The sequence below is a fragment of the Carcharodon carcharias genome, chromosome 15 (genome assembly GCF_017639515.1).
Source record: "Carcharodon carcharias isolate sCarCar2 chromosome 15, sCarCar2.pri, whole genome shotgun sequence".
Classification (NCBI taxonomy): Eukaryota; Metazoa; Chordata; class Chondrichthyes; order Lamniformes; family Lamnidae; genus Carcharodon; species Carcharodon carcharias.
The window spans coordinates 119,424,585-119,449,256 of record NC_054481.1 but is presented as its reverse complement, the minus strand read 5'-3'; the positions used below and the strand labels follow the sequence as shown (position 1 = coordinate 119,449,256).

At 41.5% G+C, this 24,672-nt stretch overlaps 1 protein-coding gene across 1 annotated transcript in view; it reads left to right on the top strand.

Annotated features, from left to right (window-relative positions):
* prdm16 (PR domain containing 16) overlaps positions 1-24,672 on the top strand; it is a 537,585-nt gene that overhangs the window by 494,576 nt on the left and 18,337 nt on the right. Inside the window, exons 11-14 of the mRNA XM_041206996.1 lie at positions 3,994-4,163; positions 5,965-6,042; positions 11,635-11,804; positions 12,391-12,565. Coding sequence (XP_041062930.1) covers positions 3,994-4,163; positions 5,965-6,042; positions 11,635-11,804; positions 12,391-12,565 — 593 coding nt within the window. The remainder of the gene's footprint in view (positions 1-3,993; positions 4,164-5,964; positions 6,043-11,634; positions 11,805-12,390; positions 12,566-24,672) is intronic.

Sequence of the window (24,672 nt, the reverse complement as noted above, 5' to 3'; positions counted from 1 at the left end):
GTCTCTTGCTTTCAAAATCCCCTCAGCCTGCTCCTGTATTGACTGTATACCTTAATCATCTGGTGGTGACCCAGGTATATTACAATTGACTCCAAGAAGCAACACTTATGCTTTTTATCTTTGATACCATACTCTTGAAGATAACCTAGGACTTTGTTCAACATTACAATGTGCTCTTTCTCTGTCTTACTAGTAATTAAAATGTCTTCTAAGAAGCAGTACACACCTTTCATCCCATTTAGTACCTGATCAATGATGCTCTGAAACACACAGCATCAGTGGACACCCCAAATGGTAATCCTCTGTATTGGTACAACCCTTTGTGTGTATGAATGGTAAGCAGTTCCTTGCTCTTGTCAATTAATTCTAGTTTTAAACAAGCATTTGACAAATCTGTTTTACTGAACATCTTGCCGTTGGCTAAATTGGAAAACAAATCTTGACTGGTAGGCAGTGTGTAAGTATCATTTTCAATCACCTTATCTACTCCTTGCTTATAATTGCTGCAAATGCAAAAGGATCTGTTTGCTTTTTGAACTACCAGAATGGGTAAGGCTTATTCACTGAACGACACCTTTTTCTAATCTATCCAGTTCTTTACTTCCTGCTTCTAACTGTGCATAAGGCACTGGCCTAGCCTTGCAAAATGTCAGCTGTACATAGACCTTTATCTTGACTTTAGCATTGTGATGCCTAATTTTATCATTTGGTCCTCCTTGTTCAAAGACCACTTTGTTTTCTCTTAGTACTTTCTCAATGTCAGACGTACTCTTGCCGATCCCTACTGTAAATAACTCAGCCCAGTTTAACCGTATTTTCATAATGCAATTCCTTTCCATCAGGGAGTCGGTGTTCCCTCCTACTACTACCAATGGCAAGTAATAGGACGTATCATCATATTCACTCTTACACTAACTTCACCGCACACTGGAATACTGTTATTGGAATAGCTAGTCAGTTTCACACCAGTTTTGCATAAGGGAATGTGACTTAGGGATTTCTTGTTCTCTTCTTCCAAGAATGCAAACACTGTTGCAGCTGTTTCGATGATGAAAGAAGGTTGTGAATCTTCAACTTGCATTTTTACTGTAGACACTAGAATTATATCTTCTGTTAATGGTGTGTTAATTATATTGTTAAGATACACAGGTGAAGGGAATTGGTTAATTAAGTACCTAGAGCACTTATAAAGAGGGACATTCCATGACCGGTGGGCATGGGGTGGGGGGGGGGGGGGGGGGGGGGAGTAGAGGGGGGGCGGCGGAGGGGGGGCGGCGGTGCTGGAGTGCTTCCTCAGCTCCCAAAACATAATTTAAATTGACTCAATAATGTTCCTTTAAAAAATGTCTCCATTGTTATAGTTCCACTGTTAGGGGATATCACTTTAATTTGATTTCAACTGTTTACTTAATTTGATCTGTTTGCCTTTTAATTTGCCAAATTAGTTTACAGGTATACTCAAAAGAATATAAAGAGGGACAGCTGGGACTCTGGCGTAGTAGACAGATATATGCAATGCTGCATTCTCTAAATAAACCTATTATCAAGAAAAGGATTTGTGTCTAGTTTCATACTTCACCATCTGATTTTGGATCCATTTAACATCTTGAGCCCTTTTACTCTCATCTTCTATGTGCTGCCTTTCTTGCTCTTTGACTGAGTACAACTCTTGATTTTCCTGCTCGATACATCAACTTCTGTTTCCATATCCATCATACGCGCATTCGAGAATTTCCAGATTCCTGACCTAGCTTTGGGTTGACCATAACCTCGACCTGGCACATGGTTGCGACCTGGAGCTTTCACCATGACCTGAATCATTACTGTTTCCTCTACTCATGCATGCCGTCTGAACATGACTGACTTTCCCAGAGGCATAGCACTTTGACTGGAAATGCGGCATTTAAATAATTGGTGGCAACCATGGCAATGGTAGCATCTAACTTTCTGACTCTGAGACTGGAAGCTTGGCTGTTGCTGTCTGGATCTCGCTGAAATCCAGTGGCCCTCCCCTGCTGGCTCAGGAAAAGAACCCTCTTGTAATTTGCACTATCTCCTTCTGCCATTTCCATGGCTGTGGCCTCATTGCATATTCCGTAGTACTGGGGATCTGGTGGGCAACACTGGTTTGACACTATCTCAAAAGCATCTGTCCCTATCCTCACCTCCTATTTTATTCGCTTTCAGCCAAATGTGTAAATTTCATTCATAATTACCTCAGTCTTTTTTGTTAGGATTGAATTCCCCCAATTATCCCCAAATATGTCTTCAATGCTATTTTTATCAATTACGTACCATGCGGACTCACTGTGTACCTGAAAACAACATGCACATGGAGCAAACTTTAAAATTGCTCCAACTTCCTCAAAATCAAATTTAGGAGTTCCAAAAATATGTCAGAATGTTCTTCAGTCCTTAATTTCTCTGATGAAACGTAAGAGAAAATTCCACCCCTTGTCAGTATCTTTCTATTGTGTATTGCACTGAGTAAGATGAACACATGCTCCGCTGCAGGCAGTCATTATTGTACTAACGATATTTATACCTACCCAACAGAGAGGGCAGCAGAGAGCACAATATAACAAAATGCTCATATCTTCCAATATCCTACACTCCGAGGCAGTTCTATTTAGAAAGTAGCTGTCCGTTAGGTTTCATTTATGTCAAAAGGGGCTTTGAGTGAATTGGACAGCAAAAAATCAACCTTATTCTCAAATGTGCTGTAAAGGAGCAAACTTGATTTAGAGAGGAGAATCCCATTTCCTCCAGAGACAGGGCTTGAGCATAAAAATCAAGGCTGACACTCCAGTGCAGTACTGAGGGAGCACTGCACTGTCAGAAGTGCCAACTTTTGGATAAGAAATTAAACCGAAGCCCTATCTTTCTGCTCGGATGCATGTAAAAGATTCATTGGCACTATATCGAAGAAAAGCAGAGGAATTATTCCCAGTACCATGACCAATATTTATCCCTCAATCAACATCGCATGAAACAGATTACCTGGTCATTATCACATTGCTGTTTGTGGAAATCTGCTAAACGCAAATTAGTTGTTGTGTTTCTACATTACAACAGTGAATACATTTCAAAAAGTACTTAATTGGCTGTAAAGCCCTTTGAGCTGGCCTGTGGTCATGAAAAGCAATATATAAGTGCAAATCTTTCTTTATTTAAGGGTAGCAAAGACAATGGGCAAAGGGAAGTAGGGTTAAAATGATACAGATACCATTGCTGAAAACATGGCAGCAATAGATAGATGGGCTAAATGGCCTATTTCTATTCCCATGTTTTGTATATGAATAAAAGTGTAATGAGAATATGGCATCTTATATCTTGAAGCATTTTATACAAAAAATTACTTTTTGGAGTTCATTGACAGAAACCAAATCTCCCTCATCTCATTCTACCATAATCCTTAGCATTTAAAGCATTAAATCTCAGAATGACTATTAATGGGGCAATGTTTACAAATAGTGGAGAATGCTTGGCTCATCTGTACAGTTCCAGTGACTTCCACTTGAGGGTATAGATCTACTAGATGATGGCTTTCAATGTTCTTTTCACACACTGGGCGGAATTTTATGGTTCCATCGCATCAGGAGGGGGGGTGGTTTGTATAATGCGGTGGGACTGCAAAATCCCGCTGGTGTAAAATTCTGCCCAATGAGTAATAGAAACCTGGAATACTTTCCACCAAAGGCTGTGAATGCTGGGGATCAACTGAAAATTTCATAATCGAGATCAATAGATTTTTGTCTGGTAAGGGTAACATGGGGTATAGAGAAAAAGTGGGTAAACGGATTAGGCACAATCTCATTGAATGGTGGAGCAAGTTCGAGGGGTTGTATGGTTTACTCCTATTCCAATGATTGAATGATCTAAATTGAAATTTCCTTGTGCTGCTGTACTTAGCAAGGACAGCCACTAGACTGTGCTTTCTCTTGTCCTTCTTTTAAGTATGAAGCCTAGAGTTTAGGTTGCGATTTTTTACAGATGGCTGCTATGGAGACCATGACAGAAAAGCTAGAGAGTTTTGGCACACTGAAACTGGACACTATGGGCACACTGCAACCTCCTCCTCATCACTCCTTCAACTTCCGATCACCACCATCCACGCTGTCTGATGCCATCCTCCGAAAAGGAAAGGAGCGTTACACGTGCAGGTTAGAAACAAGCTGCAGCCACAGTTACATCCCGTGGTTAACCCTCCAATAGTAAATAAGCAAGCTCCACAATATTTATCTGCACACTACAGTATTTATCCTTGACATCTTATTTAACATATTACATAGAATTACATATAATGTACAGCACAGAAACAGACTATTTGGCCCAACAAGTCCATGCCGGCATTTATGCTCCACATGAGCCGCCTCTCAACTCACTTGACTGCACCCTATTGACATAACCTTCTATTCCTTTCCCCTTCATGCGATTATCTTGTTCCCCCTTAAATGCATACATGCTATTTGCTTTAATTACTCCATGTGCTAGTGGGTTCCACATTTTAACCACTTCCTGGGTAAAGAAGTTTCTCCCGAATTCTCTATTGGGTTTATTAGTGACCATCTTCTATTTATGATCACTAGTTTTAGTCTCCCCTGCAAATGGAAACATCTTCCCTACTTATACCCTATCAAATCCTTTCATAATACTAAGGAACCCAATCAGGAGCAATTAAATTGTTATGCTCACTTCCTGTCATATTTTGGATAGCATACTCTAGCACATCCTTTGACTCAACTGTAAGCAACATCACATGAAATCTGCTTTTTAAGGTGATCTGCTAATTTTAAAGGCATGCATAGAGTGAAATAACGCTATGTGATATTAGTCATGAATGTAAATGTGATTTATTCCATTGTCCACCCTTTTAACAAAACTGTGAGATCACCTGTTTTAAACCAGTGAATACTCCTATTAAAATCACAGTCAAATGCATTTCATGTGAACATGTGGTTAATAATATCACAAAATGATCTCAATCAAACAGCTCTTCAATAAAGCTGTGGTGTCTAAGCTGTAGTCTGCATGGGTGTTTTAGATCTGTACCATGGATCCTTGCAGTTGCATGTGAAATTCCCCATTGTCTCCAATGATGCATTTATGGCAAGTTGCTGCTACCAACAGATCTTGCTGAGTATCTCCAGTCAGGTTTTTGCCCTGCCACAGCACTGAAATGGCCTTACTCAAAGCCACAATGACATACTCTGTGACTGTGACAAAGGTGCACTATCCCTCCTCATATTTTTTGACATCTCTGCTACCGTTGACCATCCTCTTCCTCCATCCATCTCCTCTAACACCACTCCTCCATTTTTTGGCTTGGTTTTATTCTTACCTATTCAGTCATAGCCAGAGCATTTCCAGCAATGGCTTTTCTTCCAGCTCCAGCACCTATACCTCTGGGATTCCCCCAAATATCTGCTTGTGGCCTCTTCTGCTTCCTCATTGACATAATGCTTCTTGGTGACATGCAGTCAGGTTCCATTTGTACAATGACAACATCCAGCTCCACCTCTTTACCACCTCTCTTGATTATTCCACTGCAACTGTATTGGCAAACTCATCCAGTCCTGAATGAACCACAAATTCCTCCAGTTAAAATTGAGAACTCTAAAGCCTTTGGCCCCTGTCACAAAGTACATAGCCCCACCGCATACTCCATATGCCTCCTAAGCTTTTAAAAAAGCTGAAGCTACCAGTAAACCTTACCAAAACAGAAAGAGATGGTAAACTTGCAATAAGGCCCTCTGCCAGGTTAAAGAAATGTCAGCACTTAACACTTTAACTCTAATTACTGACATCAATCATTTCAAGCAGATTGTTTGAGTCACAGCATCACAGGTGTATCCAACACATGGAATAAGTCAGCCACTGGTGCCTTTGGGTTCATAAATTATACAGGAACTTCTAGAATTGCTTGGCCAGTGATGCTGATAAATTGCATTTCCTCCCCTTCAGGTACTGTGGGAAGATCTTTCCGAGATCAGCGAATCTTACTCGGCATCTCAGAACACACACAGGGGAGCAGCCGTATAGGTAAGAATGCAAAACCTTCACAGTGCTATTTAGGCCTGTTTTCTGATACACATCTCCCTGGTGTGTCTCTTCTGTGTCTCTAACTGACAATGAACTGATTGTGTCCTTTTAATAATATAACAAATTCAGAAAATCTTATATTTTTATATGTATAAAAGTCTTGTGTATAGTGTGCACGTCACACTTGAAGGTGCCACACTTTTAGAAAGAGATGTGTCATAAAGAGAATGAAGGCCAGCCATTTCATGCGGAGCTTTTCTAAACTGCAGCCAGAAATTTAAAATAAGTTAAAATTGCCCTCAGTTGTAGCATACAGCTACAGTTCCCTGCATTTACCTCTTTAGACTACTTCCCTAAAGATAAACATTTGAGCAATATATTTAAAGAGGCAGGTCTGAGTTAAGTACTGTTCCGGGTTAACAGCTAAACATCGCAACCACTAGCAATGCCATGAAAGATTGGCTTAAGAAGTAGAAGTGAACTCTTGATGGCTGTATAATCAAATGCATTATCCAATGTGAAAATGAGCCATTTGGACGAAGAATTTTCCACGTTTAGCCCCTGGGCAGTGGTGAGTTTGCAAATCTCAGTTTTGGACAGTGAATGGATACAATTGGCCTCAGTACCACTGGATTATGAAGGAGTGGAATACAGTGTTCTGGTTCTGAGATGCTATCCCATGGACTTTTTTGGAAAATACGCATGTGTGGGCACTGAGTAAGAATGGGATGGGGACTCACTAGCGATAGGGCTGAGAGCAGCTACAAGAAACAATAGTTGAAAGATGGACTATGAAACATTACCCACAGTGTTTAAGTATGTTAACATTGAAACAGTTGCGAAGGGCCTTATACAATTGAACATCTTTCTAAAGCTTTGCGAGGGGGTCAGTACCCATAAAAGAACATTTCTACAGCATTTTTCACAAATATTGAGCATCCCAAATTGCTTCACAGCCAATGAAATGCTTTTTGAAATGTAGTCACTGCTTTTTTGTAGGAAACTAGCAACCAAGTGGCACACAGCAAGGTGCCACAAATGGCAACGTGACAATGACCAGATAATCTGTTTTACTGATGTTGGTTAAGGGATTAAAATTGGCCAGGATCTGGAAGAACTTCCTGCTGTTTTTCAAATAGCACTTTGGGATATTTTACACTCACCTGAGAGAACAGACGAGACAATGGTTAACTTCTCATCCAAAACACTGTGACAGTGGTGCACTCCCTCAGTGTAGTACAACTACGGACTGCAGTGTCAGCTTAGATTTAGGGCTCAAGGTTCTAGAATGGGGCTTGAGCCCACAACGTACTCACTGAGAGGCAAGAATGCAACCCACTTACCATGGCTGATAATGTAAGGCTAATTCCATAAGTGAAAGTTCTGGTGTTATTTATGGTACTGTTGGTATGATAAAAGGTGCTGAGGGTTCCCCTCTCTTTAAGGACACTCAAGACCAAGCAGTGAAAAGAAAAAATTGTGTAACAAAAGCAGAGGAAATTTTTCTCTCTAGGGTATGATTAAGACCTGAGGGTATAACTACATTAACCTTTACCATGCTGGTCATGGCACTCATGCTAACCAGATGTCACTTTGTTTATTTCCCAGGGTACAGGGGAATGTGCTCACAGCAGTTTAAGGAGCCAGTGGGGACAAGCAAATCAAGCACAACTCACACTTGCTATTCATTTAAACTAATGCAGAGAGCTCTCATTTATTTGATTATAAAAACAAATTGGAACTCAGCGTAATTCAAATCTTCTTAGCCAGAAATACCAAAAATGTGGAGATCCCCTCTCTATGCTACCCTAAAATGGAAAAGGAGGGCCTCGTTTCATCTCTCCTCTTTGTTGATATGATGAAGCTCTCTCTGTCTGCAGCTGTACCACAGAAAAGACTGCTTGGTGTCCAGCGGCACAACATTTGTATATATCGGAGTTGCATTGCTACTGGGATTTTTTCCACTCTTCAACCAACTTTACTGATCTGCTGTAATATGGGGGAAATGCTGACAATCAGTGTACACACACAAGTTCCACATATAGCAATGAAATGAGTGACTAGTTTTAGTGTTTAGTTTTAGTGATGGTTGATGGATAGATATTGGCCTGGACACCAGGAGGACTCCTATGCTCTTCTTTGAACAGTGACGCAGGATCTTTTATGTCCATCTGAGATGGCAGATAGCTGGAATTTCACAGAGCAAGAAGATAACTGGGTGGTGCAGATTATTTAGATCTGCTGGCTGGCCAGACTATCCCAATTAGGAGAGGATCAGTGACTGAGTAACTTAGAAATCTTTGGGTTAAGGAATAACTGGAGCTGGCAGCACCTTCACCCTCCCCCCTCGTCCCCATTCGCCAAACCCTCTCACTCCAATCTCCCGGATGGAAAAAAATTAATAAAAGTGAATAGTCAGGTTCTTTCCCCCTTTAACTCTGCCAGTCAGGAGGAATGCACGAGGGCAAGTGTAATAGACCTTTTCTCCCATTCCAAATCTACTGAATCAGTCCTGAGAAGCTGCAACTGGCAGATGAAGGAATTTTAAAAATGCACAGAAAGAAGATTGATTCTGTTTAAATCTTTGCTGATTGTAGACATCACTTTCTCGGTCCCTGTTTGGCGTCTATGTTACAGATTGAAAATCCCCTAAGGATGATGTTTTAACTTTGTCAGCTTTTTTTTTGTTCTCTTTCTCTTTCTCTATGATTAGGTAATTTAGAAACAATTTACCCTAACAAATGACTGGGATCATTTTCCCTGCAACTTTTCAAGTTGACTTGGAGGTAAATATGCAGCACATTGGATAGCAAACCGGGTCTTTGTTTTAAAACCCTTCACGGTTCACAGTGCAGAGCACTTCACTCGCACAGTGATTATCAGATTGCGCAAGGAGATTGTCTGATGAACAGTGACCGCTTGAAAACCCCAGTTTAAGAGCAAATGATCCGGACACTGCGCTGATGACCAGCCGGCCCAGATGAAGTAACTCTCGGTCCCTGGTGCACTAAACAAAACACTTGGCTTTCTCGCCATCTGACAATTGCCTTTGACCCATGCTGCACCAGGGTCTTAAATTAGCATCAGGCATTTTTAGGCAGAACATAAAAGGATTCATCTGATTAAAACTTTTGATGCCCAGCAATTTTCCCAGCACAATTAGCCGTGCAAGTGGAACTCTGCTGTTTGTACAGCGAGGTAAAATTGTGGTATATCAATTCTATCAATAAACCCCTGGGGAACAGCTCACAGACTGGTGCTGTGTGTTCTATTCACCATGTGTTAACTCTTTAGAGCCCTTTTCTTGTTTCCTTTTCCTCTAATTCTCCTGACATCTCATTGGTTCGTTGGTTACTGGGTTGAGGAGGAGATTGGCAGTTCCACAGGCTGTACCTCCAGTACTTTACCCATAATTGCCAATCTCCGAATGCAAGCCCAGCCAACATCAGGCTATTTGAAGTTGGGAGCATCGCAGCAGATCCCAACCACATAACCCTCATTGGCTGTAGTGGCTAACAAATGATTGGAAATGAGATTTGTGGGTTTTTTTCTCCCTCCACTCTACACCGCCCCCCCACCCCCGGCTTTCAGTTGGTGACACTTTTGCCTCCGAGTCAGAAGGTTGTGAGTTCAAATCCCACACCAAGAGTTGGAGCTACATTATGTAGCCATTTAATCAGTGCAGAGAGATTGCTGCATTGTCAGATGAGACATCTGCCTATTCCCTTGAGTTAACTGAACGTTAAAGATCCCAAGCCACTGTAGCCTTGATTCAAATTATTTGATTTTTTAACCTCTAAATCCATACTTTGCATGTTATTTACATTGCTTCATCTAAATTATTAGATAATTCAGTTTTTTAGCTCATTAAGTAAACACGCAAATGATCAGGTGTGGACTATTGGAGTTTTCCTCTGCCCCAACCAACAACACCAACAATTTGTATTTATATAGCACCTTTAATTTAGTAAAGTGTCCCAAGGAACAGGAGCGTTATGAACAAAATTTGACGCTGAGTGACATTAGGGTAGATGACCAAAAGCTTGGTCAAATAAGTCAATTTTAAGGATCATATTAAAGGTGAAAGAGAGATTAAGATGTAACGAGGCAGAGAGGTTTAAGAGGGGAATTCCAGAGCTTACAGCCCAGGCAACTGAAGGGGTAGCCACCAATGGTGGAACTATTAAAATCACAGATGTTCAGGGGGCCAAAACTAGAGGGATGCAGATATCTCAGAGAATTGTGGGACTGGGGAAGATACCAAAATTGGGAAGGGTGAGGCCATGGAAGATTTGAAAACAAGCATGAGAACTTTAACATCAAGGTGTTGCTTAACTGGGAGCGAGTAGGCTATAAAGCATATGGCTGATGGGTGAACAGGAGTTGGTGCAAGTAAGGACATGGGCAGTAAGTTTTGCATGAGTTTACAGAGAAAAGAGTGTGGGAGACAGACGAGAAGTGTGTTGGAATGATCAAGTCTAGAAGTACCAAAGGCATGGATGAGGGTTTCAGTAGCAGATGAACTGAGGCAGAGGCAGAGTCGGACAATGTTCAGAGGTGCAAATAAGTGGTCCTAGTGATGGCACAAATACATAGTTAGAAGCTCATCTCAGGGTCAAATATGATACCAAGGCTGCGAATAGTCTGATTCAGCCTCAGACAGTTGCCAGGGAGAGGGATGGACTTGGTAGCTAGGGAATGAAGTTTGTAGTGGAGACCAAAAACATTTTCCCCTCAACCAACAATATAAATCAAATAAGAATATTTCCAAATAAGATGAGTTCTGTCAAAGGGTCATAAGGACTCGAAACGTCAACTCTTTTCTTCTCCGCCGATGCTGCCAGACCTGCTGAGTTTTTCCAGGTAATTCTGTTTTTGTTTTTGTTTTGGATTTCCAGCATCCGCAGTTTTTTTGTTTTTAAGATTATTTCCTCACTCGTCTGCTGGCTTTTTGTTTTAAGTCTTTGGTGACAAGTTAGTTACAAAGAATTTAGAGTACAGAAAAAGACCATTCTGCCCAACTGGTCTATACTGGTGTTTAGACTTCACGCAAGCCTTCTTTCATTCCACATCTTACTTTACCAGCATATCCTATTCCTTTCTTTATTCCCTATTCGGCTTCCCTTAAATGCATCTGTACTATTCTCCTCAACTATTCCATGTGAAGGCAAGTTGTACATTCTCACCACTTTTTCGGTTAAAGTAGTTTCTTCTGAAATCTTTATTGGGTTTAATTGTGCCTATCTTATGTTTGTCACCTTGTGTTTTGGACTCCCCCATATGTGCAAGTATCTCTTCTACATCTACCTTATCAGGCACCTTCATATGCTTAAAGATCAACCCCTCAGTCTTCCCTTTTCTAGAGAAATTAATATCATCACCCAGGAATTGTATAAGCCAACACTAAAGTGCATGGGTGTATGTGTCATTTTTCTAGGGCCTAATGTTTCCAGTATTGTAAATAAACTGACTGGCTGCATTTAATAGGCCATTGAGCGGCCTCCAAGTTTGAGGAGGTTTCATTGCAGTTCTCAATTGGCCATTAAATTTTGGTGATAACTTTTTTACAGCCAATTATTCTTGTCCTTCCAGGTGTAAATACTGTGACAGGTCATTCAGCATCTCCTCAAACCTACAAAGGCATGTGCGCAACATCCACAACAAAGAGAAGCCATTCAAATGTCACTTATGCAACCGCTGCTTTGGGCAGCAAACCAACCTCGACCGCCACCTCAAGAAACATGAGAATGAGAGTATTCCAGGTACATCAGACCTGAAACATTAACTGTATTTTTCTCTACACAAATACTGCCTGACTTGCTGGGTATTTCCAGCATTTTCTGTTTATTCGCTGGTCCAACTAGCAAGTCCCATACAGTTGTGAAGCCTTAAGCATGCGTTAACACCCTCAATGCTGTGTACTTCCTAGTAGAGGCCAAGATTCAAATCAAAAACCCAAAGCCAATTAGGAGGTAAGATCTGGAAAATTCCTCTCCAGTCTCTCTCTAGGTGATTGAAAAAAGTCCAGGAGACCACTCGTCATGCCATATTATTTGGTACCTACTTGTTGTATGATTCAGTCTCCATCCCAGGTAGCGCTCTCTTGAAGGTGTACAGTAAAGCAACACTCACCATCAATTCTTTGTAACTGAGTTCTTGATTCATTGCCACATTCCTGGTAGCGATGTGAATTATACAAGTGCAAGAGGCTTACCAAACAATAATAACCTGCATGGGGCTCGTTATTCCCAAATAAAGGGTAGAAAGCAGATAGAGAATTTTAAGGATTTGCACAAAATGATTCCTATTTCCTGTCGACAGCCATCTGATCTCTTCCTCCCTTTTCAGTGAGCCAGCATTCTGGGGTTTCATCCAATCACCTGGGCACCAGTGCATCTTCCCCAAACTCTGAGCTAGACAATACTGCACTTTTGGAGGAAAAGGAGGAGTCGTACTTTTCTGAAATACGGAATTTCATTGGAAACAATGACCTCAGCCAGGCATCCAGTTCAGCTGACAAAAGGTAACCGTGGTCTTCCCTGAAATAGGGCTCTCAGAGTATTTGTGGAAAGCAGAGGCAGTTTTTAAAAATTACTTAGACGTGTGCTGAGGGTCAACATGTTTGTTTTGTTTCCTTGCCACTTGCTGATTCTCCTTCAACCCCCTGCCACACTCCCATCACAAACCAATTGCATACAGAGGCCAGTCAGGAAAGGCAGATTTTATATTAAATTGTACTTTAATAAACTTGAGATTCCTGCTCCCAAATAAAATGCTCTGACAACTTGTTGCAAAAATAAGAGGCAAAGAAGAAGCAAACAAGAGCCAGTCGCAGAGGTTGAAGGTTTCACAGGGGATGGATTTGGACCAGTCTGGTATAGGATTTAAGGCTTTCACTGTATAAAGACACGAGCATTCAATCCCGCAGCATTTTTTACCTCATGTATAAGTGAATGCGAATCAATCAATGACACAATTAAATTTACACAAAGACAGGTTGGGGATGCCCCATTTAACTGACCTTCCATGCCCACCATGAGGGAGGCCCAGCCTCTGCACAACCTCTCCCCATCATCCAACAACTGAGTTTGGGACCTCAGGTGGTTGGAGCTGGTATCACAAGGGTATAACACTTTAGCATTCCCATATGATGTGTAAGTCTGCCATCTGGTATTTTATGCTTAGAAAGTTTAAATGCACTCTACAGAATAACTCCCTAATCCATAATCTACTGTAGCTGTACGTTTACTGCTGACTCCAATCACTTCTTGTTACCCCACTTTTGATTTGAGAGGTGGTTGAGGCAACACTGGGCCATTTTATGTGGCATTCTTCCTCCTGCTCCTTTACTGTCATCAGGTTCTAATCTACTTCATGGCTGGAATTTTGTTCTTACAGCTGGAATCCCACTGATGGGCCTGAAGTGTGCGGTTGGGAGGGGCGGGACCTGGGTCACATTTTATTGACAGCATATAACAAATTCATTGCTACCAGGGTAGCCCACCCTTTTAAGGGTGGTCATCAGCCCCCCTGGAACTGCTGGCCAATCAGAGAGCCAGCAGCCCTGCAGTCTCAGTAGCACCACCAGAAGCAGTGGCCACAGCTGGGGCTGCATCTGGAAGGAGAGGTTGCCATGGAAGGATGGCAACCTCCCAAGTAGGTAAGTGAGATACCAAGGGCAATCAGGCATGCAGGCCCAGCAAAGAGGGGTCAGGAGGTTGCTGAAGGCAGGCAGCACCATTGAAACAGGGTGGCCATTGCCACTGTGGCAGGGGGGTCCCTCTAAAAATCAAAGAGTGCCCATATAGGAAGGTACCCCTGCAAGGCCACAGGGAGGCCACCAGGTTTGTCCTGGTAGATAATAAGAAGATACACCAGTAAGTGTACAGATATCTCCTTTTAAACCCTCATCATAAAGATTCATGATGAAATGTGCAGGTATCCTGTAGTAGTGTTCAAAGCAAAACAAATGGTAGGAAATCTTATAATGACCATGTACTACATGAAATGTGTTAAGTTGGAGCTGTACTTTAACGGCCTGAACCATTTAAGGTTGCAAAATCTAATTGCAATAAGTAAACACATTCTGGAACCAGTTTTTGTCTTATTCTTGGTGGTAAAGGAGATGTTTGTAAACTGTCCAGGTCAGAAGAAACCGGCACAAAGTTTTCTTTCTTTTATTTAGTTTTGAAACTTTGAGTTGTGACCAACACATGCTAGATTCAGGATTTATAGGTGTTGATGGGGCAGCCTATATGTTGCCTTACATACCTGTAGAGCTATAAACTGTGCTGTACCTGAATAGTTTTTCAACTCAACTCTGAAGTTGCTCTGCCTGATATCGCCACACGATCTTTTTTTTTGAGACTTCACTGATACAGTCATTCAAAAGTGGGAGCATGAAAACCATTTCCCTCTTGTAAATTACTTGTCAATTCACTTACAACGTAATCCTGGACTCTTTCCTACAAATAGACATTTGATGGTGGACTTCTGTTAAGTATGTATTCTCCAATAGGCAAACAGCCTTTTATTAGAACCAGGTCCTGTTAGCTAACATGAACTGAGTGTATACATCAGCGCAGAATGCCACCCATTAAACCGATTCATGGAGAAGAAATGCAGACAGAGAGACACAGCATCAGGAGCCCGACTGTGCATTAGCGTTATTTATTTTGCTTTCTGTCAGTTTTTGTTTTGCTGAATTCCAATCTTGCCAGACCTTCATAATGACAACAAATTACTTCATCATCGAATCAATTACTGTCACTTCTCATATTCTTATCCACAATACAACTCACAGACGAGCGCCCTCCTTTTGGCTTTATTTCGTATGCACTGCGTTATTGAGTACTTCTTTCTCCAACTTTTACGATTCCCAAAATAGATATAGGCTTGCAGTGAGTTATATAGAAAGAAGAAAAAACTTGCATTTTTATAACACCTCTCATAACCTCAGGAGTTCCAAAATGCATCACAGCCCAAAGAAATACTTTGAAGCATGGTTACTGTTGAAATGTACAAAATGCAGCTGCCATTTGTGCACAGCAAGATCCCACAAACAGTAATGTAATAATGATCAGATAATTTGTTTTGGTTGGTTAAGGGATAAATATTGGTCAGCACACTGGGGAGAACTTCCCTGCTCTTATCTGAATAGTGCTGTGGGGACTTATACATCCACCTGAGAGAGCACAGGGGTCCTTGGTTTAACATCTTATTCAAAAGACAGTACCTCCAAATTTTATTTTATATTCATTCATGGGATGTGGGTGTTGCTGCATAGGCCAGCATTTATTGCTCATCCCTAATTGCCCTCGTTTAGAGGGCATTTAAGAGTCAACCATATTGCTGTGGGTCTGGATGATCACATGTAGGCCAGACCAGGTAAGGATGGCAGATTTCCTTCCCTAAAGGGCATTAATGAACCAGGTGGGTTTTTACAACAATTGGCAATGGTTTCATTAGACTTTTAATTCCAGATATTTATTGAATTCAAATTCCACCATCTCCCATGCTGTGATTCAAACCTGGGTACTCAGAGTACTACCCTGGAATCCAGCGACAATACCACTACGCTATAGCTTCCCTATCGTACTCCATTATTACTATGCTAGATGTGTCAGCCTATATTATGGGCTCAAGTGTGTGGAGTGGTGCTTGAATCCATGTCCTCATAACTCAGGCAAGAGTTCTACCACTAAGCCATTGCTAACAACTAAACAATGCTGCCTTGGGGATCCCTAGGTCAAACCATCATAATCACACTTTTGTGCGACAGTAACTGTTCCCTCCAACACTGTCCCCATTCCCCTCACACCTTTTTTTTTCTGTTAGTGCAAGCCTTCGACTGTAATGGTTTTATCAGGCTCTGTGTAGTGGAGGCTGACGATGTCCATATTGCCTCATTGAGTAAGGTATAAGCGATGTGAGGATATCCTCATATGAAATTTTTTTGGGAAGTTGTAAAGAACTACCACGTGAGGTTTGGGAATTCCCAATCAATCCACTGGAGTCAGCCAAGTATCAATGTTGCATGCTTTTGTATATAATTTCCTCCCACATTTGCCCTTATTGTCTTCCTCCTCTACTGGAGTAGGTTGCACTGGTGATGACCACCCTCTGCTTCCTCACCCCAGTAACACTGAGAAGGACCATCAGATCTGAGCCTGATCCTGCCCTTACCTGAAGCCTACATAAGCCACATGTGGCTCTAGACCCCAGACTGGTCACCACTTTTCAAAGGGTCCTAACACTTCCTTCGGTAACTTGCATTTGAAAAAATACCATTGCGCTTCACACATGGAGAACATGAGGCCAGAAGGCCTTCCTAGAAACCATACCCCAAAATGAGTCATCACTTACTGGAGAGAAGGGAAAAAAGTAGAGGGAGAATAAGTTCTAGAAAAAAAACAAATTCCTATTTATAATGTCACTAAGCTATCGCAGTTTTCAGCAGTGGAAGTACTATTCGGAATTCAACCTCAATTAGCTACTTCTGCTGACCTCTAGTGTCTGAAAAGCAGTACTGCAATAGTACCAAGCCATCCCATGCATGAAAACAGGCAAGCATACTATTTTGACAAGTGTTGTCTTATTACTGTATAAAATATTGAAAGAGAATTATAAATTTATAACCAGTATTTGAGTTGACATTAATTTTGATGTGGTATTTTTCTTCTATAACTGTGTAACTATCTAGAGATTAGATTTAATGAATTGGTGCTTATGGCATGGAATTATATGCACCAGGAGAGCATTCTAGGAATCTAGGCACAGAGGGCATACTCCTAAACAAAAACAGAAATACCTGGAAAAACTCAGCAGGTCTGGCAGCATCAGCGGAGAAGAACAAAGTTGACGTTTCGAGTCCTCATGACCCTTCAACAGAACTAAGGGTCATGAGGACTCGAAACGTCAACTTTGCTCTTCTCCGCCGATGCTGCCAGACCTGCTGAGTTTTTCCAGGTAATTCTGTTTTTGTTTTGGATTTCCAGCATCCGCAGTTTTTTGTTTTTATCTCTGGGCATACTGCTAACATGATTTTATGTGCATTAATGGCTTCCCTCCTCATCCCATGTGACCTCAGCCCATTATGATGTGCATTCTGTCCATGACTGCTTCACTCTTGCATTTGTTGCTGTATTTTAATGAAGTAAACATACTATTTATTGAGACTATTAATGTCCTTCCATGCTACATTTAATGCGCAGAGAAATTTTTTCCCTCTGCTATGATGGAATTGATCTCAGTTAAGTTAATCATCTGGAAGTGCAACTAGGTCACAATCCTTGTATAAAAATCTTCACCTGTTCCAATTTGCTCCTCCAGATAGCTTAAAGATGCTGCTGAAAGTTAAAGGTTCAAGCATCACACTAGGATCTGATGAAAGGCCAGCAACCTGAAATGTTTGTTTTGTTATTCTCTTCATAGATCCTGCCTGACCTGCTGAGTATTTCCAGCATTTACTGTTTATACTTCAAAGAGCTTCATTGTTTGTGATGTGCTATGAGATGTTATCAAGAAACGTGCTAAGAAACTAGCTGAATGAATTTTTTTGAATAAACATCTTTATATAAGGAGCTCAATAAATAAAGCAGATTTCAACTGTGAGGTATTAATTATGAATCTCCCCCGTTTTCCGTAGTCACAGCCCAAGCATCATTACAGACACATAAAGGGGTTCAAACTTTGATAAGCACAATCTCTGCGAATTCGAGTATTACTGACAAAAGAGATTTTTTTTCGAAGCTTTTTGTCTTACACTCATCAGGACAATTCGCAAGGAAATACCAATGTCGGGGAAACAACATACTTATACTGTAAGAGAAGAGAGTGCTGGTTGGTTCGCAAATGGACTCTGATTGGTAGAAATGTTGTCATGGAGAATGCACCAGTTAATGGTGACTGACAGTTAACTGCCGAGCATTGCTTGAAATGTAAACCAGACAGTTTGACTCTGATTGGTCAAGACATTGTCCAGGGGAATGAACCAGCAAATGTTTGTCACTTATTTTGTTTAGCTGAAACAAGCACTATGTGTGTGTACACGTTCTTTCTGTCTGCAAAGAACAGGGCCCTGTGTATTAATATATGTAGCTTCCAGTACATGCAAATGCACCACACTGTGAGCCTGACTGACAATCTTAAATTGGTTGTCAGGGTAATTCTTAGCACACTGAGGATTATTTAGCAAATGTTGTTCAATCATGGAATCACATCTAATGTTGGATACTGTGTTTTGAGTTTTGCAAGCATGGGCTGGTTGGGTACGGTGTGTACCTTGCGGATTGTGAACTGCAGAAGGGACGATCTGCCAGTCTTTGGGATGTATGGCCTACGTATCTAGCATCACACTGCCTTGAAATTCATATCGCACATTACTCATTTGTGTGATAGGCAAAACATCTTTTTGGCTTGAAGGCAGCATCCTGTAAGTGGCTAATGCCACATATGTTACTACGTAGTAGTAGAAACAGCTGGCCTCACCTGTTGCTCAAATTTTTGACATACCTTGCTCTTCCAGGGTAATCTGAGGTAGACTAGACACTTTTTTAGGGCCTAAAGTGATGGCCTTGGGCCCATTCATGAGTTTGTATGCTATACAGCATGAAATTATCTGGTCAGGCTAGCCATTACCCTGCTGGATGTCTTTTATGCACCCTATTTCTGCATCAAGCTTAGGACCCTATTTATGAGGTTGCTGATAAGGCAAATCTTATAGCACATGGAACTGTAACAATCCCAATGCGTGAATTTACCAGTGAAGGTAGGCTTGTGGTAGACCGTGGTTGAGAACCCTTTGTCAGATTTCTCAACTAATACGTCAAGGAAAGGGAGTTCATTTGATTGTTCCGTTTCAAAGATAAATTAGAGTGCAGGATGGAACCCATTAAGGCATGCAAGGAAATTATTACATGCAGTTGCGAATTTAAATAGAGCAAACATATCATCTACATATCAGAAATATGCAAGGGATAGGAGGTTAGGTGTAATTCCATCAAAGACAAGTTTCTCATGGAACCCAATAAAGATGTTTGTCAGAGCTGGGCCAAGAGGGGGTCCCATGGCAACACCATCTCTTTGAGCATACATGGTGTCATTAAAACTGAACTCAACTGCACGAGTTGTCGAGTTCATAAGCTCAATGGATACTGATTCATGCAATGGTGGCAGGTCAAGATCACCATGATATAGTGCTGCAGTGCAAATATCTATGGCTTACAAATCCCCAGGTCCTGATGGACTTCATCCTAGGGTCTTGAAAGAAGTGGCTAGCAAAATAGTTGATGCATTGGTTTTAATTTTCCCAAATTTCCTAGATTTTGGGAAGGTTCCTTTAGATTGGAAAATAGAAAATGTAACTCCTTTATTCAAAAAAGGAGGGAGACGGAAAGCAGGAAACTACAGGCTTGTTAGCTTAACATCTGCCATAGGGAAAATGTTAGAAGGTACTATTAAAGATGTTATAGCAGGACACTTAGAAAAGTTTAAGGCAATCAGACAGAGTCAACATGGTTTTGTGAAAGGGAACTCATGTTTAACCAATTAATTGGCGTACTTTGAAAGAGTCACATGTGCTGTAGATAAAGGGGAACCGGTGGACGTACTGTATTTAAATTTCCAGAAGGCATTTAATAAGGTGCCACATCAAAAGTTATTGCAGAAAATAAAAGCTCATGATGTAGGGGATAATATATTGGCATGGATGGAAGATTGGCTAGCAAACAGGAAACAGAGAGTAGCCACAAATGGGCCTTTTTCTTGTTTGGATGTAATGAGTGCTATGCCACAGGAATCAGTGCTGGGGTCTCAACTTTTTACAATTTATCTAAATGTCAGATGAAAGGACAGATGGTATGGTTGCTAAATTTGCTGATGACACAAAGATAGGTAAGAAGTAAGTTGTGAAAAGGACATAAGGAGGCTACAAAGTGACATAGATAGGTTAAGTGAGTGGGCAAAGACATGGCAAATGGGGTACAATGTGGGCAAATGAGAAATTGTCCATTTTGGCAGGAAGAATAAAAAAGAAACACATTACCTAAATGGTGAGAGATTGCAGAGCTCTGAGATTCAGCGGGATCTGGGTGTCCTAGTGCATGAATCACAAAAGGCTAGTATGCAGATACAGCAAGTAAATAGGAAAGCTAATAGAATGTTATTGTTTATTGAAAGGGGAATTGAATGCAAAAGTAGGGAGGTTATGCTTCAGTTGTACAGGGCACTGGTGAGACCACATCTGGGGTACTGTATTGGCCTCCTTATTTAAGGAAAGGTGTAAATGCACTAGAAGCAGTTCAGAGAAGGTTTACTAGACTAATATCAGGAATGAGCAGCTTTCCTTATGAGGAAAGGTTGGACAGATTAGGCTTGTATCCACTGGAATTTAAAAGAGTAAGAGGTGACTTGATCAAAACCTTTAAGATCCTGAGGGGTCTTGACAGAGTGGATGTGGAGAGGATGTTTTTTCTTGTCAGTGAACCTAGAACTAGGGGTCGCGATTTAAAAATAAGGGGCCGCTCATTTAAGACAGAGATGAGGAGAAATTTTTTCTATCGGAGGGTTGTAAGTCTTTGGAACTCTCTTCCTCAAAAGGCAGTGGAAGCAGGGTCTTTGAATATTTTTTAAGCAGTGCTAGATAGACTCTTGATTAACAAGGGGGTGAAAGGTTATCAGGGGCAGACGGGAGTTTACAATCAGATCAGCTATGGTCTTATTTAATGGTGGAGCAGGCTTGCAGGACCGAGTGACCTACTCCTGCACCTAGTTCATATGTTCCTTAAGTAGAACATTGGTGAATAGGCTAGCAATGTCAAATGAGCACGTGGATATAGCATTGCTATTGACCTGCAAGTCCTGTCTGGTCTTCACAAATGTTCCAGGTATCTGGAAAACTTGCTCAAAAGCAGTTGTAACAATTCGCCCAACCATTTGGCCAATTCATGTTGTGCAGAACTGATCATAGATAGAGTGTAAAGGGACATCACTTTTGTGCATCTTGGGCAGTCCATACAGACACGGACGCAACGAGCCATGAGGACGAACCCTGTCATATATATCATGCGGCAGCTCATTGCTCTGACACAAGTCCTGATATTGCTATTTTCTTGTGAATGTCCTGATGAGTGCAAGATGAAAAGCTTTAACAAAATATCTCTTTTTTCAGAAATACTCAAACTCTGTACTACCTATTTGTATACTCTGAGAATATGTTAAGCCCCATGTGTCAGAGGTACCAGGCTTGCTCCTGTAAGGGCATTGATCCTGTGTTACAGTTTATAAACTGTATTTTCTTTTATTGGGTCTGTGGTTGTGGTATGGCCCAGTTAAAAATCCTCCTAGTCCTAGGTTTGAAAAATAAAATATATCACCACAGAAATGCAAATAAACCATAGCCAACTCAGTTCATATATGAAAGAAAGAATTTGCATTTATGTAATGACTTTTATGATTCCATATGCGTTTTACAGCCAACTAATTACTTGAGAATCTGAGTCACTGTTATGTAGGCAAATGCAGTAGTCAATCTATATGCAGATCAAGGTTTCTCAAACAACAGTGGTATAAGCAATCGGTTAGTCTGTTTTATTGGCATTGATTAAGGGGTAAATGTTGGTCTGGACACTGGGGAAAACTTCTTTGCTCTTCTTTGATTATGCCATAGGACCTTTTACATCCATGTGTGAGGGCAGGCAGGCCTCGGTTGAATGTCTCATCAGAAAGGCAGCACCTCTGACAATGCAGCACTCTTCAGAAGTACATTGGAGTATCAGCCTAGATTATCAGGGAATGGTTACAGAACAGAAGAAGGCAATTCAGACCATAATGTCTGTGCTGGTTCTCTTGAAGAGGCACTCACCCAGTCCCACTCTCCCACTTTTCCCCCTTTGCCTTGCAAATCTTTCCTCTTTAGATAATTATCTAGTTCCCTGTTGAAGGCCTGTTGAATCTACCTCCACCACGCTCTCAGACAGTGCATTCCAGATCCTAACCACACACTGCATAAAAACATTTTTCCTTGTGTCACCATTGCTTCTTTTGCCAATCACCTTATATCAGTATCCTCTGGCTCTTGACCCTTCTGCCAATAGGAACAGTTTCTCCCTATTTACCCTGTCCAGACCACGCATAATTTTGAAAACCTCTATCAAATATCCCCTTAATCTTCTCTTCTCACCAGAGAATAGCTCCAGTTTCTCCAATATATCCCTGTAGCTGAAGTTCCTCATCCCAGGAACCATTCTCGTTAATCTTTTCTACAACTTATCTGATGCCTTCATATCCTTCCTAAAGTGTTGAGGCCCAGAATTGGACAAAGTACTCCAGTTGAGGCTGAACCAGTGCTTTATTCAACTTTATCATAACTTCCTTCCCTTTCTAACAGCTGTAAGTGTAACTACTCCAGATGATCTGCAATGGATCAAGAAGGTGGCTTACCAGCCCCTTCTCAAGAGCAATTAGGTTTGAGCAACAAATGCTGGTCTTGCCAGCGATGCTCCCATCCCATGGAAGAATAATAATTTTTTAAAAATACTCTATGCCCCTATTTATAAAGCCCAGGATCCTATGTGCTTTATTAACCACTTTCTCAACCATTTTATTAACCACTTGCTCTGCCACTTTCAATGATTACTCCCAGGTCCCTCTGCTCTTGCACCCCCTTTAGAATTGCACCCTTTATTTTATGTTGCCTTTCCTCATTCTTCCTACCAAAATGAATCAATTCACTCTTCTCTGCATTAAATTTTATATGTCACATTTGCTACTTCTTCCCATTCCACCAGCCTGTCTAAGTCCTCTTGAAGGTTATCACTATCCTCCTCACAGTTCACAATACTTTCAAGTATTGTGTCATCTGCAAATTTTGAAATTGTACTCTGTACTGCTTGCATGCCAAACAGCATAAGCAGCAAATGATAGAGCTAAGTGATTCCACAACCAACGGATCAGATCTAAGCTCTGTCATCCAGTTGTGAATGATGGTGGACAATTAAACAACTCACTGGAGGAAGAGGCTCCACAAATACCCACATCAATGTAAAAGAAAAGGCTGAAGCATTTGCAACAATAATCAGCCAGAAGTGCCGAGTGGATGATCCATCTCGGCCTCCTCCGGAGGTCCCCAGCATCACAGATGCCAGTCTTCAGCCAATTCAATTCACTCCACATGATATCAAGAAACAGCTGAAGGCACTGGATACTGCAAAGGCTATGGGTCCTGACAAAATTCTGGCAATAGTACTGAAGATGTGTGCTCCAAAACTTGTCACACCCTAGCCAAGTTGTTCCGGTATGGCTACAACACTGCAATGTGCAACATTGTCCAGGGAAGTCCGGTACACAAAAAGCAGGACAAATCGAACCTGACCAATTACCGCCACATCAGTCTACTCTCCATCATCAGTAAAGTAATGGAAGGGGTCATCAACAGTGCCAACAAATGGCACTTGCTTAGCAATAATCTGCTCACTGACGCCCAGTTTGGGTTCTGCCAGGGCTACTCTGCTCCTGACCTCATTACAGCCTTGGCTTAAACATGGACAAAAGAGTTGAACTCCCAAGGTGAGGTGAGAGTGACTGCCCTTGACATCAAGGCCGCATTTGACTGAATGTGGCATCAAGGAGCCCTATCAAAACTGGAGTCAATGGGAATCAGCGGGAAAACTCTTTGCTGGTTGGAGTCATACCTAGCACAAAGGAAGATGGTTGTGGTTGTTGGCGATCAGTCATCCCAGCTCCAAAACATCACTGCAGGAGTTCCTCAGGGTAGTGTCCTCGGCCCAACCATCTTCAACTGCTTCATCAATGACCTTTCTTCCATCATAAGGTCAGAAGTGGGGATGTTCACTGATTGCACAATGTTCAGTACCATTCACGACCCGTCAGATACTGAAGCAGTCCATATCCAAATGCAGCAAGACAATATCCAGGCTTGGGCTGACAAGTGGCAAGTAACATTCCTGCCACTCAAGTGTCAGGCAATGATCATCTCCAACAAGAGAGAACCATATCATTGCCCCCTGATGTTCAATGGCATTACCATCACTGAATCTCCCACTATCAACATCCTGGGGGTTACCATTGACCAGAAACTTAGCTGGACTAGCCATATAAATACTATGGCTACAAGAGCAGGTCAGAGGCTAGGAATCCTGCAATGAGTAATTCACCACAAAAACAGAATTACCTGGAAAAACTCAGCAGGTCTGGCAGCATCGGCGAAAAAGAAAATATATTTCACCCCTTTCTTGGACTCATTCAAGTTCTGTCGAAGGGTCATGAGGACTCGAAACGTCAACTCTTTTCTTCTCCACCGATGCTGCCAGACCTGCTGAGTTTTTCCAGGTAATTCTGTTTTTGTTTTGGATTTCCAGCATCCACAGTTTTTTTGTTTTTATTTATATGAGTAATTCACCTCCTGACTACTCAAAGCCTGTCCACCATCTACAAGGCACAAGTCAGGAGTGTGATGGAATACTTCCCAATGCCTGGATGAGTGCAGCTCCCACAACACTCAAGAAGTTTGATACCGTCCAGGACAAAGCAGCCTGCTTGATTGGCACCACATCCACAAATGTTCATTCCCTCCACCACCAATGCACAGTAGCAGCAGGGTGTACCATCTAC